A 16,792-nucleotide genomic window follows, 5' to 3' on the forward strand; every position below is an offset into this window, starting at 1 on the left:
TAATCTATTAATAAACAATTTACAAATTGATCAACCATAACATCTTTTTATAGACTAAAAAAATGTAAATAGAAACAGGTAATTATCTACATTAACATCTGTGCAATAGTATACTCACAGAGAGCTTTTAGTTAACATACAGGTTCCCATCAGGAGGGCAAGTCAACAAGAGCAGCAGATGGCTGCATTTTGGGTTAAATGCTCCTTAAAAAAAAAAAAAAAAAAAAAAAAGGTAAAAGCCAACAGGTGCAAAAGAGCAGCAATGAATAGCCTCTTTCCGCTCACCTCCACTTCCCTGTAGAATTCAAACACTCACTTCAGTGATAGCAAGACACAGAGATCTTAATTTTCATTCAAAAGTAGGAACCTTGATGGTGGCTTTTGTTTGTAGAATCAGCCTCATGGTTCCTGATTGGCATTCAGCCTTAGGCCAAATCCTAAGGATGAAATGAGCTGTATCCTAGCCCTGTTTTCCTGCATACTGCTAGCCCAGTCCCTAAACATATCTCACTGCTTCATCTATAACTTAAAAAAAAAAGCTGTTTAAGAGGAATGCAGAGAGGCTAAATTCATTAGTGCTTTGAAATGAACTTGTAGAACTAAGCACTGATATTTTCACTGCAAAATGAGGCATTTTGCTGGGAAGCATCAATGCAACAGGATTGTCTACTGACAGACTTGTCAGCACTTTTAGGCAGGCTGGAGTATTAGAACATGCATTTGGCTGAACTGTTTAAACAGAATACATTACTTACCATAAATTTTCTATGCTACTGTAACTACAGAAATTCTCCTTCAAAAGCCAAACATGGCCACCTGATCTGCAGGTAGTACGGAATAGCAGTTTCTCTAAAATCTAGAGAATTGTTTCTGATTTTTCTGCCTGAGGAACCCACCTAATAATAATAGCAACATATTTTTCTACGCTGTGACTTGATTCTGGCTGCACACGTTTCCATTCCAGCGTCATTCATAGTTGTTTTCAACTTCAGCAAAAAGCAAGATTCAATTTCAGCTGAGACCAGACATATCAAATTCAACTAAAAAAAAAAGTGTTGGGGAGGGGAAAGGAAGGGCATTTTGGCTGGGGAGAAAAACGAGGAAAAGGGACTGTAAAAAGAGCGAAGTGCAAACTTTCTCTGAGATGTAACGGTGTCTTTGCTGCGGCAGCAGCAAAAAGCAGGCACAACTTTGTGGACCTCATCTCTTCATCCCTTAGTTTTCCATCCGTACGCTCCGCTGTGCGCTGGCAGGAGACGGAGAGATTGGGATCGCCGCTGTGGCCGCAGAGCCCATGCCAGGAACCTCTTGGTACACTGGCTGCATCACCACATCCCTGCCCAAGTGAGCTCATGGGGCTCAGCTGGGCTCGCCGAGGTAGCACAGACGTGTAATGAACACAACTGTCATGGAAAGTCTAAGAGGGGCGCTTGTTCCGCGGGCCGCCCGGACAATGAAGAATTGGCGTGCCACCCCCGCTCTCGCCCCCCAGCCGATGCCAAGGCGGGCGGCTGCCGGCAGATGAATAGCAGGTCTGTTCCAGCAGCTGCGCGTCCTGGTCCAGTGGGGAGAGAGTCTCCGGGAGCACGGAGTGCTGCGCTCCCTGCTCCGTCTGCAGAGGGAGAGACCTGGGGGCAAAAGGATGGCCTCGGAAGGGGAGAACATTCAAGTGAGTCCATCTTGGGGAAATACCCCTGGGAGGGAGAAGTGGGAGGGAAGATCCCCAGTCTGGGGGAAATATCCACCGCTCCTGTCATTTGCTCCTCAGCTTTGACAGCCAATTTCCCTTGAAAACTCAGTTCTGCTTTTTTCCGCTGTTCCCCTTTGAAGAAAAACTAGTGGCAGGATCTCTGTTGTGTTCTGCCAAGAGCAGTTACAAGTGTTTTTCAAAAAGAAATGAAGGTAAGAAGGGGGATATTACTAAAAAGAGATGTTTTTTGGGGAAGGAGGGGCAGCAGGGAAAGAAATTAGCCTTCAGCTCTCAGGAGGAGGCAGCACATACTCTACAAGCTGCAAAAATCTGATCTGCTCCGCATCTCACAAAGCCTTTCTCTGTTTGGCAGAAAGTGCTCTCAATCTGGAGAGGAGGAAAAGAAATAAATACAGCAACTACTGAGGGAGTGCAGAGGCCAGGATTTCCTATGTAGGGTTTATAGAGAAACACAACTTCTTGGTGAATCTGTTTCAGTTCTCTGTCTTCCTATTCTGAGTGTTTGTGTTTTTTAAGAAGGGTGTTTCTTGTGCTCAGCATGTGTTCTCATAAAGGGCAACTACCCAAGGGTTTGGAAAAAACAAACTGTTAGAGATGAAATGGAATAAAAAGCCCAGATCACAAACACCCATCAAACCTCAGAAGTTCAAGTCCAGATCTGCACTTCAGACAACTGTGGAGAAGGGAAGAATACAAAGCATTGCCTAGGGCACAGCTTCCAGCCCTGAATAGACTGGCATCAGGGTCCAAATTTTGCAGCCAATTTTTCTGTCTGGAATGGTCTCAGCTATCCTTAGACTTGACAGTGGGCAATTCTGTCTGGGGTCACGATTTTTATTTCTTCGGCCCGTGTTAAAGCAGTTAAAATGGAAAGATTTGTGTCCTTGGAAATAATCAGGACGATTATCCTTAACTAGAAAGAAGGACTGAGACTCTCCAAAGCTGCAGAACGTATCTCCACTGAATGTGAGGTGCAGAGCAGTTTTTGAAGACCTGGGAAAACTGTGCTCAATAAGAGACACAATAAGTGAGGAAGATGCCCAAGTAGCTGTGACAGTTGGTAAACATGTACTCTATTTAGGACTGAGAAAGAGAGAGTTTAGTCTTTCCTAGGACTAAATAATAAGGGGGAAAATATAGAAATCAGCAAGCCAGGAACTGGGGGCAAAGGGCAAAGAGGTCAAGAAAATTATTCTAAAGAAAAAGTCAAATTAATTCCTTGTATGTTAAATCATACACCCAATGGAAAGTTTCAGGTCTATTGTGGATTTGAAATCCAGGTTCCATAGATGAAAAAATCAGCTTCACTGATTAAAGTTCTCGTAAACTTCTGAAAAATCCAGAGTTTAGGTTTTTATCTTTCAACCTATCTTGAGGTTAAGCAAAGAGCCAAAAGTGATCCTCAGCATCTTCAGTCTTTACAATATGCAAATAAGTAAGTCCAGAAAGTCAAAGGTTCCTTGGGTTGCAAAACTGAAAGGAGCATACCTGTCTGTTTCTAGAACAGGAAGGTGTGAAGTATTTCCATCCACCTCTACTCAGGTTGCCACAAGAATAACCACTCTACAAAGATTTCCTTTGTGACACCTTACAGGGAAGCGACCAGACAGCACAAAATGTAGGTGAATGCACACAGATCCTCACATGCTTATAACACACAGTGCTAGCAGGGGAGGGAAAGAGTCTTACATACTGTGTCACATAGGATGGATACAGCCCCTTAACCAAACTAGCAGCAGTTTGGTTCAGGTTCTGAAGGATGTGAAGGAATAAGCTGTAAGTGGATGAAGGACTCATCTGGTTTCAATCTACTTTCTGAAAACCCACAAAGAAGCAGAGTTGACCCGGTGAGCATCGATGCATATGGTCTTGGAACACCAATCATGCGATTAACACATGAATAGCAGGTGGCTTTTCCAAGACTCATTTATCAAGGAACAAAGAAAGTTGTGGGTACAAGGAGTCTCATGCATACCTTTACTATCACATGTAATTTGACTACAAGCCAGCCACTTTATTCCATAAATAAGACAGCCTGAGTGAGCCTTCTTTGAGTTGCTGGCTAAGCAGCCTGACTGCATGGCAGTGACCTCCCCTTGCACTCTCAAGTTGGCTCCTCAAAGCAGAGAAACCTTTCACCAGCAGCATATCTTTGGTAAGTGATTGATATTGCACATAATCTTGTAGTACGGTAAGTGTGATTTGTGCTTTGGTAACCTTGATTTTTTTCTTGGTAACTCTGACTTGTGCCTTGGTAGTTTTGAATCATTGTTCAGATGATTGTGCTGCACAGTAGCAGAGTGAACCTCGCCATCGAACTTTGCTAAGTCACACTTTTACAACATCATATTAAAACCACTTTCACAAATATCTCTGATGGTGACTCGTTAAGGGGTCTAAATCACCCATTCATGACAAACTGGCATAGTTGGCAGGGTCTGAATGAGGATTCACGACACAGAGCTGAGACAAGCAGAGGGTCCTGGCAATGACGTGACTTGACCAGTGAGAGGTGAGGGGAGGAGTGATCAGCGGCAGAGAAAAAAAAAAGTTTTTCAGTTGAAAGTACATTTAAAAGCCTCTTTTGAGTCCCTGCTCTGAGCAGTGAATGCAGAGCAGGTGTCTTCTCGGAAGTTTCCAGCTGTGGGCTTATGAAGAGCTTGTGGGAATGTGCACTGCATGCTGTGGGGTGGTAATGTATGACTCACTCCTCCTCAAAGAGCTCCTGGATGGAGTAGCAGAAACAGTCATGAAAGTTAACTATGACCCAATACAGAAGTAGGAATTTTTGTTTATAGGGAAAGGGTCTTGCACCCGAAGCAGCTGCAGAGCACCTACAAGCATTTCTCATACAACATTTACGTGGCCCAGCTAGACAGGTAACTATAGAATTAAAACAATGTAAACCCCTGGCCTCATGCAGGAGAGAGCTAGAAAAGGCAATCAAGATTTAAGAGGGCTCTTAAGAGGACTGATCAGTCTCCAACAATTTTTGCTTATTCTGAAGCATGAGAACAGGAGCTCACTCAGCAAAATTGAAAGCCTCTGTAACAGGAGACACTCCCTTATCCAGCGTGACATCAGCCTGTGGAATTTGCCATCTCCTGGAGCAGGTTAGAAGGTCAAATATCGGAGCAAGCATTGAGAAGAGGTCAGGAGGTCCAGTAACAATATTTACAGTTATTCAAGCTAAAAAAGGTACCTTCAAATCCCATAAGCCAATAGCAGGATAAAAATAAATATGCTTTTCAGTTCCCTAAAGGCAATGGCACAATTGCTGACCAGACTACAAGTGGTATTTGCATTAGAGAGGTTATACACCAGCTCTCCATAAATGAGACCCAGGACTGCTTCTTAGCAGCAAGAGGTATCTCCCACTAATCCACTTTCTCCCTTACAAAAATTCTCTTGTTCTGTGTGTTTCAAAGAGGTCTTTTTTCCCATTCTGACTTCTAGGAAGACCAGTAAAACCTCAAAGTGTGCACAGAGAGATGCTAAAAGGAAATTGTGCTGAAATGGAAGAAAAGCCACAGGGCTGTAGAGCAGCCTCACCAGATCTGTGCCAGCCAGTCAAGTGCTAAGAAAATATGTAAACTGGAATGAAACTATTTTAATTAAAAATAGTAATTTACCTATTAAAAGATGAAACTTCGATATTAATTAATTTGAATGATGCATTTTTCTCACCAGACATCTCTATCTGTGGCTTCTAAGTGAAACTTTCACCTTCCTCTATTAAACACCTGCCACTGATGAAAAGCCAGACAGAGACCAGCAGACGAGATACTACAGAGTACATCCTGAGATAGCTGGGATCAGAAAAATACTTTTGGGATAGAAACAAATAAAACAACCCAACAAGATCCCATCACCACTTTCCTTTTACTTTGGGAAACAAAGGTTTATAAATTAAAAGTATAGCATTGATAGAAACACTCTGGCTGATTTATCTGCACTTCTTTATGCTACTGTTCCCACTGACTCTTGCCTCCAGCCCATCCATAGAGATTTGCAGCGGGGGAGAGAGAAGGAGGGAGCCATAGAGGACGGTTCTTTTCAGCAGCAAAAGACCTGTTAAATCTGTTTAGCTGTGTACCTCAGCTGCCACAGTTCACGATCTGGCATCTTAACACAACCCTGTTTCATTGGTGATTTAAGCCAACGTGCCAGACCTTGAATGGGAGCGACTGAGACAACATCCGCTCCACCACTCCCACCACAGCAGCAGTAACCAGGGGAAAGTCTGTGGACAGCTGAACTCAGTAACACTCACACATATTGCCACAGCTAAGTCTGTCAGAGCCCCAGATGAATATTGCAGAACAGAGCAAAGATTGAGGCTGATACTAAGTGGTTCTACAGTTTTATCAGGTTTATATTTTTATGTTTTCTTATTCATGAATGGGTGTTATGTTCTGTATAAACGGCTGTAAGGGATGTGCGCCGGATGAAATGTCATCCGTATTCGTATTGCAAAAGAGGCTGTATATTGTATGTTGTGTCTTTCTTTTTATAGTTTCTTACTCTTTGGATAAAAAAAAATTTACAATCCTCTGGGATAAGAAGCAGAAGTAATACCTCACCATTTAGGGAATCATTCATACTTCAAAAGTAAAAAGAGTAAACAGCTAAAATAATCATTCTGGAAAACGGACCCTACGCTGAAATTTTTTGGCAGAAGCTGCTTGGTGAATACCTTGAATGGAAAATACATCTGTGGAAATAAAGACAGGTTTGCAAGCAACTTGCAAGGAAAAAAGATTTTAAATAATTGCATAGTTTACTTCCAGTGCTCAGTTTTTGACCTAATCTACAGCAGGCAGATTTTAGACAGGCAGATAAATAGAGTTAGCTTCAGGTGTTACAGTGCGGACTTTTCCAAAATGCCCATAAAACAGTTGGAAAGTTCCCCTTACCACTGTAAATTCCATCTCCCACATCCCACTTTCAGTGTAGACCTGATGAGGGGATACGGGGAGTGTGTTCACAACTGGGTTAGACTTTCAGTTTTTCGGGGTTTTTTTTGTGGCTTTAACTTGTGCCTCAAGGCTATGATGCACTGTACAAGTTCCTGATTTGGGCATGAATTTGCCTGTTTCTGCAGCAACAGCTAGCTCATACTTTCTGGTGCTCTAGGACCTCTACTGTCCTTCAGTAATTTCCTAGAATGGTGGCAGTCTCATATGACCAGCGAAGCAATGTCCCTGCCCCAGTGGGCTTCAGTAGAGTTATCTGGGTTCTGTAGTTTGGGCTTGCATAGTCTGCACCAAGAGAGAGAAAGAGCCTTTCAGGAAAAAAGTCTAAAATGCTTCAGAAAAATCCATTCCTGTGGCATCCCTGTATGATATGTAATACAACTCAGTCATCAAGAGTCTGAGGAGCTTATCTCACTTTTTTTAGTTTGTTTTTAACTCAACTAACTCAGTTACTACAGCCCTTTCAACAGGATTCCACTCCCCACTCCCAGGGGTACACTCCACCACCTGGGAGTATTCATTTGGCCCTGGTAAAGCTGGTTCAGAGACCTAAGCTCAAAGAGAACTAATCACTTTTTGGCAGAGTTAATGTTCTGGTTTGCTGTCCTGCAGTGGTTCCTGGGAAGATCAGACCATGTCAATGACTAGGACTTCATGGCCATGAAGAGCATGTAGAGGCAACAGAATCTCTCCTTTCAGTGGCAGCCACCCCTCACTTCAGAGCAGTAATCCTAATCTGCGTGTAACCAGCAGAAGCAGAGAAGGCCCTAACAGTAACAATGATTGCTCCCACTGCAAGATTTCAGGCTGCTACTTCAGAGTAAAGCCTTTACAGGGTTACCTAGAGGCTTGGGCAGAGAGATTCGCTGTGCCCTAGATGGTCAAAAGACAGGTGTGAAATAGGTTCTCACACCTAGGAGTAAGAGTGATCTTATGCTTTTCTCTCCCAGCTGCAGGGACTTGTAAGTCTGTGTAGCATTACCTGTGTTGCTCCCAGAAACCAGCAGCACTCACAGTAGAAGACAGACAAGTGTGACCACAGCATGCTGAGAAGAAGCAGACTGTTTCTTACAGCCAGTGCTAATCAGTCCTTTGTTATATAGTCAGATGTGGCATTTCTCCTCTCCCCTAAACGTTCCTTTCCCACTTAGGGTGAATGTTCACTCATGCCCTTTCCAAACATGGGGATAGTATTTTTCATTTCGAGGAACTGAACCCCAGGTTTTAAGGTATCTGGGTAAAGCAAGGCACGTGAAGAGTTAAATATACTCTTGGAGTTAGTCCATGGAAATCAGCATCCTTACATCAGTGGTTGAGCTGATCCCTCACACTCCACGTCATTGAGGGACAGTAAAAGACAAGTATCAATGTCTTTCTGAGGGAAGGAGCCCGGTCCTACATTGTACACTGGACATGTCTGATAACCACAGCACAGCCAGAGCTCAGGTCACAGCTGGGAGCAAGGCCCAGGAGGTTTAGGGTCTCCCTAAGTGGGTAGGAAGGGGGTGAAGTGGCACAGGACCAAGGTGACAGGATGGTGCCTGTGCAGCACAAGGGGTTGAGGGGTTGCTCATGCCCCACTGAGAGTGACAGCAAGTCAGCATGGCTACACCCTGTTTGGAGGGCAAGGTCAGCCAGTAGCCGCACCAAGCCATCCTGGGATAACCCTCCTGCTGTCCCTGTGCTGCACCACCAGCTTGGCCTGGCCTGCTCATCAGCCACCAGCGGGACTTCCCTTGTTCCACCACCTCCTCCTCAGCCACAACCTTCAGGGGCACCATCTCTTGCCATGCACACGTTTCACACGTTGAGATACAGATACATCTCACTCACTCTTGCACCTTGCAGATTTGAGAGCACAAGGAGTGGATTTTAATGAGTAATCATAAACCTGGTTAGGTCGTGACAACACACTGTTCTTCTGGCTGGCCAACAGTAAAACCTCCCACTGACACATCTTTGTGAATAGGAGTCCTCTGCAACATGAAATACCTGTTAAACCACACCTAAATCGATTTTTGCATCTTTTGACAAGTAGTCCCGTCCCCCCCCCCGCTTCTTTCCAGCCTGTGGCTGAGAGCTGAACCATGCACCTGCTTCTCCCTGCCCTCAGCTGACACACAGGTACAGCATCTCCACTCATTTGGCTTCCACTAAAAATGGAAGCCTTCAGTCCAAGTCACCATTTCTCAGCTCTTCCTGTAAAATATGTAATAATTTGTTATGTTTCTCTTCTGAGAACCAAAAATGGGCAGTGCTGCAGGCGTACAGTAACCACACACAGAAGTGTGAGCTTCTCCAAGCACAAAAGGGCGAATGGGCATTTTCACTGCCGTTTCCCCATCCTTGGCTTGTGAGTCAAATGTTTATAAAACTGCCTCTGAAAAAAGACAGTACAAGAAATGAGCTCTACTACTGTAATCTAGACTGCCTCGGGTTTGTAAACACACAAGAGACATTTGAATTGGACACCAGAATGAGGGAAGAGCCCATGTGCAGATGCTGCAAGATTCACATCACCAGTTACCATACACCTTGACACACTCCTTTGAACTAGGCAAGCTGTAATTCCTTGTCAAATTACATGAATCAGATATGTGACTCTGTAATTACAGCTGTGAAAACCATTATACTCAGGATCTTAGAACTTTCTAGCCAAAATAACCCTTGGGGAAGAAATTTCTCGTGAAGCTGCTTGGGTCAAGGTTCAGTGAGTGCTGGAAATTCTTGGGGAATCCTGCTGGCAGATTTAGAGAAATGAGAACAAGAGAATGAGATGATGTACTGGTTTGTGGATTGTTCGGGCTTTCCTTTTTTTTTTTCTTTATTTTCCTCCCAGTATTTATTCTTATTTGCTGGAGTTTTCTCTTGCAGTCATGTATCGCCAAAAAATATTTTGTGAGATTTAAAAAAAGGCCCAAATTCACCACAGACCTTCATTATGTGAGAAAAATAACTGCTCCTACCAATCTAAGAAGAGCCAAAGGGCAGCCAAGCATTATTCTGCAACCTATGTTTTACTAAAGGAATGTTTCTGCAGAAAATAACAACACAGCAATACTTGACCAGAACTTGTGTGAGAACCAAGTTCTGCTGCCCCTAGTTCTCCAAGCATGTTATAAATATCAGCAAATTTAATTTCACAATCTCTACGTGGAGCAAGAGGTGTTTTCCTGCCTATTTTACAGATATTAAATCAAGGCAGAGACAGCTAAATGACCCAAGAACACACAGGTAGAAAGTGACAGAAGCAGGAAGGAAGGACTGAGCATCTCTGGATGGGTGGATTGATTCTTAATCCATTATATTTTGAAGAAACCATTAAAGATTGATTTAGTCATCAGAGACCACTCTGTTACTTCACAAAATGTAAAGAGCATTAACTGAAGCTGTCAATAAGAGACCACACACAATTCTTTCCCTGCTGAATGTTAACTTCAGCATCAATTTGGGAACAAATTTTGACACACTTTGAAGAGTTTAGGCACACAGCTGTGTTTGCACCTCTGTCTTGGTGGAGCCAGAGTCATCCTCAACCACCTTGGTGTAGGACACAAACCCCAAAGCCAAAGTGAAACAAGCTAAACCACGTTACACACAAATTCTGACTCAGAATGACCATAGAGGCTCTTGATGCAACTCTTCAACTTGAACTTTGCACCTCCTTCTGGCTGAATCAAGATGAAATGTTCCTGCATGTCCCTGTGTGATTTCAGGCTGTGGTCACACATTTTTTGCTGACTGAAGCTGAAACAAGGAGGTTTGTCCTCATGACCACCATCAATTATTATTACTGCCTCAATGCAACTGCTCGAAGTAATCACTCCATCAAGACTGTCTGGGCTAGGAAACCTCCATTATTGAGTGTCTAAGCTAACCCAGATCATTGTGAAAGAACTTGTTTAGGGAATATGTCTGGACAGAGACAGAAATAGCAGCTCCTTTAGACAGGCCTTCACCCATCTTATTGCAATGGGATAATTGCTTGGATTCTTGAATATTTCTTGGCTAGTTATGTTAGCTGAAGATCTAGTTATCCTGTGATTATCAGAAGACCATGAGATATACAATCTGGGTTCTTCTTAACTTAGTTGCAAAAAATAAGGAGAACAACTATCAAATACAAATACAATAAGAACTATTCCTGCATAACATAAGCACCCAGTGTTTTTTTTCATCTTTTGCCTATGGTGATACCTTGACTGACAATCCACACTGATCAGAGAGACATCCAGCAAAGGAATAATATGCTACAAGAAAATATAATATGCTGCTGTTTTCTTTGAACAGAAACAGATTTGAACTCCATCTTCATCTTCATGTACTAGATTCTTGGGAGCTGACTCTGGACCAATTCCTTGGCCAGCCCCCATTTTTGGCATGCGGTTGTGAAAAGGTTGCCGAAGGGAGTTGTGTCAAAGGGCTTTTACTTTGCTCTTAATGGCTCCACATACAGTCTGAAGGAATCTGAAGCGCTCACGAAATGTGGTTTCCCCTCTGGTGTTTGCTGTTCAGCTGGCTCAGCAGCTCAACCATTTAAAACCATTGTGAGTGGATTTAGCACTTGTGAAATAATGCTGGCCTATTCACATCCAGAGAGGGATGGGCAAAGTCCACCAGTACAACAAAAGCCCCTCTTACCTCCTTCTCACATGAGGAGCCAGGGTGCAATGGAGTTTGAGGGAGAAAACTACTCATGCAACAGGTGCAGCTACACAGATCTTGCAGGCAAGAGTTACGGGCCTATCGAAATAAAAAAAGTTAATGTACACTCAGAAGAAGCAATGTCTTCAGCATTCCAGAAATTGGAAAAAAAGAAAAAAAAGGAAGAAGAAAAAATCACAACAAAGAAGCACACCGAAACCCATTTATCTGAGTATAGGGAGCAAATCATGAAGGAGAAAAAAAAAAAAAAAGAGGAGCACAGTACCAGAAGAGAACTCTGGCAGGTTGTGTTCCAAAGAATCACAGACTATGCTAGTAAGCCAAATGGGGAGAACAGATATGGAGAACTGAGAGTCCTGGAGGTCTCTGTCCCCAGAACCCAGAGAAGATGGAGCTCCAGACTTCACCCAGTCCGAGCTAAGTATAGCAAGAGGTGTTTTTCGTCTCTGAGCTGATCTAATGCTCAGCTATTCTGCTGAGACCATGGAAAAAAGGAGATAACTAAAGCCATCTCTGATGTGGACAGCGTTGCAGGCACGCTGTAGATCCGTATCTTTGAGCATAGATTTGAACTCGGGACCAAGCTCAGACAGGCAACTCAAGAGCAGATGGCAACAGGTGTTGGTGGCTACCAATTTAATTAGCTTTTGGTCAGTGATGTTGAGTTGAGTAGCCCTCTGATTCATTTCCAACTCCCTCTGCACTACCTTCAGCCACAAGCCTCCAGCCATCACCCTGAGTTACTGAACCGGGTCAGTCTTATGGGTGTCACTTTTTTGGGCCACAGCAAAGAGGCAGTTCTCTTACGGGTCCCCGGGAGGGGGAACAGGCTCAGGATTCGGATGCAGGCCAGCGTGGTGGTGAACTCAGGTGTTTACAGCCAGGGTGGAGCAGGGTTGTGCTATAGTGCTTCCTCTTGCCTCACTCACACCATGTACAAACAGGGACATTATATCTCCTGTGGGAGCAACTGGCTCACATTCTTGGCCAGCTGCAGGGAAAGGTGTCCCTGTAGTCACCAACAGCAAAGAATAGCTAAAAAATAAAAAGATGAGTCGCTCTGTGGCTGCAGATGATAACAATATATTCCTCTTTATTCTGCTCCAAAAGCAATTTTTTTCTTCCTCTGTTCCCCTCCCTGTTTTTTCCTATCTGATGAGAACTTGTTTCTCAACAAGGAGCCCAGTCAGTCTGTTATTGGTGTGCCTAACATCATTTTTGTATTCCTCCCATTTTTTTGTTTTACATATTATTAAATGACTTACAAAAAGTAAAGTTCAGCCAACTGAACCTCAAAGGAGTTATGCAAGAGTGAGTAGCACTGAGCTTTACCACAACCCCTGCACATCAAACATGCGTGTCCATGGATTGATAAATCTGTTTATGAAGTACATGGTGGGTATATACTGATGCAAATATGGCTGGAGGATACTGTTCCCAGTGGCCATCCTTACATCAGAAGACACTGTCTCTACTCATATTCTTGACCTTTATGAGAATTGAGGGACAGTATTTAGACAAGTAACTCCTCCAGCTCTATCAGTCAATTCCATACAGATGATACATTTGTACCCTGCACACTGACAAAGTACTTCTTCGCTTGTTATCATCTGCTCAGTGGGTGTAATTGTAAGGCTGATTCAGCAGAAATGAGAGCAATTCTTGTGGGAAGTTTGTGTCAGGACCAGCAAAATACACAGGTTAAGAGAAGGCTGTGATTTACTGATCAAAATCTTCATATGGAAATATCTATGTCCTTTAAAGGCCCTCTTCTCCTTCTGGTGCACTGTGAAGGGCAGGCAGGACTCTGTGACTCCTCCTGGTTGGGCTGCAGATAATATTTTGTGGACCCAAAATTGTGAGAATATTGTATTTGTTACAAAGCAGCATTCAGTCTCCCTTTTGCCCAAGGCACACATATTACATACACAATCGACCCTAACATGTTGATACATGTGAGCAGAGGGAAATTCACATTCTGTACTCAAGTGCTGCAGGAGCTGAGGTGTTGGGATGATGTATGAAATTGAGGTAGGGAGGGCAGAAGATAGATTACAAGGTAAAAGGTCTTCAAAAGGCCCAAAGAAAACAAGATTGTTTGTTGCCAGGGTCAAGAAGTGAGTAAAACAATTGTAATGATTACACTAAATATTTATCTCCCTGTCAGGTAGAGATAAATATATATTAAGAGTCACTGGTCATGATAATCATATTATTAGATGGAAAGATGTTTCTTTTGCTCACCTTCCCTGGTCATGCCAGCAGCAGCATTAAATAGAGTATCAGGGTGCCCAAACAGAATATGAGAAACTGTGAATAAGAAAAGAAAGAGGCGAACTGGTATTTCTTTTTGTTGGGTTTTGTTTTGTTTTCAGGAAAAAAAAAAAAAAAGGCTGTAGTGAGCACACAGAAAATCACCACAAAACCCCAGAACTACTGCACAACATGCGGTTGTGCAACAGTAAAGCTGAGCTGCTCCAACAGGGCTGAGCTCTGCTGGGGAAGGCAGAAACCAAGAAAGAAGTGTGATCAGAAGTGATTAAGCTATAGGGATAAACTCCTCTGTCACTTTGTGCTAGGTATGTGTGTTTCAATGCACAACTAAAACTGGGAGCTAATATGACCCATTTCTCTGAGCCTATGCCAAGTAAAGACCATCTCGACTGCTCTCCAAACACAGGCATCCAGTGCCTACTCTGCCCCCCATGGTCCAGGGTTTTTCTTCCCCCTCCCTAACTCTTTCATCCCTCCTCAAACATCCAGGAGTTTTTTTGGACACAGCTTTTTGGCAATCCCTTTATAAGAATCCAGCTCTGGTACACAACGCGTACTGAGTGAACTCCACTTGAAATCCAGGGCATTTGTTCTGCATCACTGGTTCCCACTTCTTTTGTCCCTTGGTCATCTTGAAGGGAGAAACTACAGGTTAAACACCAGATACAGTGACAAAGGAATCATAAGAAACTTCAGGTCCTGCAAGATTTTCTTTCCCACCACAGAAATTTAACACATTTGGCAGCTGAATGTGAATGTCTTCTTCAGAACAAGACTATATTTGTAGAATCTGGGCATTCAATTGTCAGAGAAATGGTTATTCTGCTTTAACCTCCTCCCATTCCTTTTCTGGCCCCGAGGTATTTGCTTCCCCAATAGAGTCTCCTAGGAAGGCCTCATTTGCTACACCCCTTCCCAAAGGTCTCTCAAAGCAATATCTACTCAGGAGATCTCTGAAAAACACAATTGTCACTAAGGGGATTTGGGCCTCCCTTTAATTTCTGCCATGCTGTACTATAGCTCCTCATTATAGAGTTAGGTCTTAAAGGTCCTTTGTCTCTGCAGGGTTGAAAGTTGCTGACTGAATGTCTGGGTCCAATTTTCGACCAGTCTTCCTTTAACTGGCCATTCTCAGCTATGCAAAGTGCTTGCATAATGCTACAAGATCATTCAATCTTATTTTAAATTTCGAACATGTTTTGCAAAGGGGTTAATGAGAAAACAAAACACAACCTGAATAATAAGTCACCAGAAAAAATACTACCCTAATCCTTTAATATAGAGCCTGAACAGCAGTTCTTTTCACAGAGGGAAGAGGGCTGACGTTTTTCCTAATCTGAGAATGTAATTCCCAGGGACAGTGTATGAGAAAACAGCAGTAATCTACAGAACACCCAGGAACAGTTGTTGAAAGATTCCCAGGGTGTTACTTTTGGCAGGACATCACGTTCCAATAAAACCCACTGAAAACACTAGCCTAACAACAATAATAATAATATTTTACACAGATGAAGTGTCTTTTATCTGAGAGTCACAAAAGGCTTCTGCAAGAGAGGAATGAGCTCCTTGAGGAGGGGTAAATGCAATCGATGATCTGTAGCTGTTGCCACTGATTCACTGATTTAGAAGATAGGTGACTGTGTACAGAGTGAGAGGGTACAGAGAAAAGAGTTCACATGTACTGACAAGTTTAGGAGCATTCCTTATAGTGAACTTACACAGACATTGTAACACATTTTTTAATGTTTTCAGTAAATCAACTGCTGACATTCCGCATACACAGTTAGAGCACCTGTACACAAACCAGGTAACCAGAGATTACGCTGTGCAAATACACAAAGTACTGGGTGAGTTCGTTCACAGATACTTGACTCTAATGTGAAATTCCATATACCATGCTTCAATTCCTTCTTGGCATGCTCTTGTATGTTTTCTGAGTCTAGCCCGGACTTTAAAAAAAAATATATATAACCATATATAAGTATATGAAAAATTATGGACTAGAAGTAAGAGACTGGCGTAGGCTGCTTGTGAATGGCTGGAAGTTTTGGATCCAGACTTTCACTTTGTACTGAGAGTCCATTCCTGTAGGGGAACCATTCCACAGTGTGGCTAACTTTCACAAAACCTGAAGTTCTGCATCACTCTGGGCCACATACAAATCTCAGGCTATATTTCATATACCATACTGTAAGATGTTGCTTGTGGTGTTGTAGTGGCAGAACTTGCAGTGGAAATGCAGCTTCTACTGCATCATTAACAGCTTTTATGGTTGAATTGGATTGCTTATGACTTTTTGGCACAAATATAGCATCAAATGTTGTTGCCTTGACCTTACCTAAGCGACCTTAAGAGGACAACATCTATTGAGATAAGCGGTTCATTCCCTCGGGGTCTCTCAGTGTATACTTCACACAAGGATCACATCTTGCTCTTTGTAGCCATTTCTAGAGTCATCATCTCTCTTATTTCCCAGCCCAGCAGTCTCCTCAGACAGCAAAAGCTGTTGAGAAGTCATTGTCTATGTCTGGAGCACGCAGACACATGAAATTCCTACTCAGTGTTCACATGGAGGGAATTATGTGAAACAAGTCATGTTTCCTCTGTGTCATAAGGATAAAAACAATAGCAACGGAGGTTTGGTCAAGACACCCCTGGTCTAAGGCAATGACTAACAACCAGAAAGATTAGATATCACAATGGTTTAATAGCCTGCTGTTCCCAAAAGGGGGAAGCCCTGCTCCACTTTAGCCTATGACCCTTTGCTCCCTCCTTATCTCCTGCTCCCAGAGACACATCCCATCTTGTCCTTGTGCTGGCATTTGCCAAACCCTTTTCACAGACAATTCAGCTCATTAAAGCCAGAGAAAATGGTCTTTTTTTTTTTTTTTAATTTAGCTTAACTTAACGAGCTGGGCTGGCTCAGAACAGGGTCTCAGGGAAGCCAGAATGCAAGAGAGCACAAGACTCATAGCAGGAGCACTTGCTCTGGACTCTTAGGTATAGCTAAGAGTCCAGAGCAAATGGTCACACCCATAGCTACAAGGTGTGACCCTCAGAGTCATGCAGAAGATACTCTATTGATGGTAGTTTCACTTTTTCTTATGGGTGACCATAGCTACTTTCTGAGATAATTCAGTCAAGTCAGGAAGGGGATTAGCAGAAT

At 43.1% G+C, this 16,792-nt stretch overlaps 1 protein-coding gene across 1 annotated transcript in view; it reads left to right on the top strand.

Annotated features, from left to right (window-relative positions):
• The first annotated feature begins 1,577 nt into the window (after window positions 1–1,577).
• The window catches only part of NINJ2 (ninjurin 2), a 47,152-nt gene continuing 31,937 nt past the window's right edge, over window positions 1,578–16,792 (top strand). The window contains exon 1 of the mRNA XM_027726478.2: window positions 1,578–1,669. Within this exon, the coding sequence (XP_027582279.1) occupies window positions 1,643–1,669 (27 nt within the window). The 5' untranslated portion in view covers window positions 1,578–1,642. The remainder of the gene's footprint in view (window positions 1,670–16,792) is intronic.

This window comes from Pipra filicauda, unplaced genomic scaffold (genome assembly GCF_003945595.2).
Source record: "Pipra filicauda isolate LSUMZ 115617 unplaced genomic scaffold, ASM394559v2 scaffold2_size9829703_pilon, whole genome shotgun sequence".
NCBI lineage: Eukaryota > Metazoa > Chordata > Aves > Passeriformes > Pipridae > Pipra > Pipra filicauda.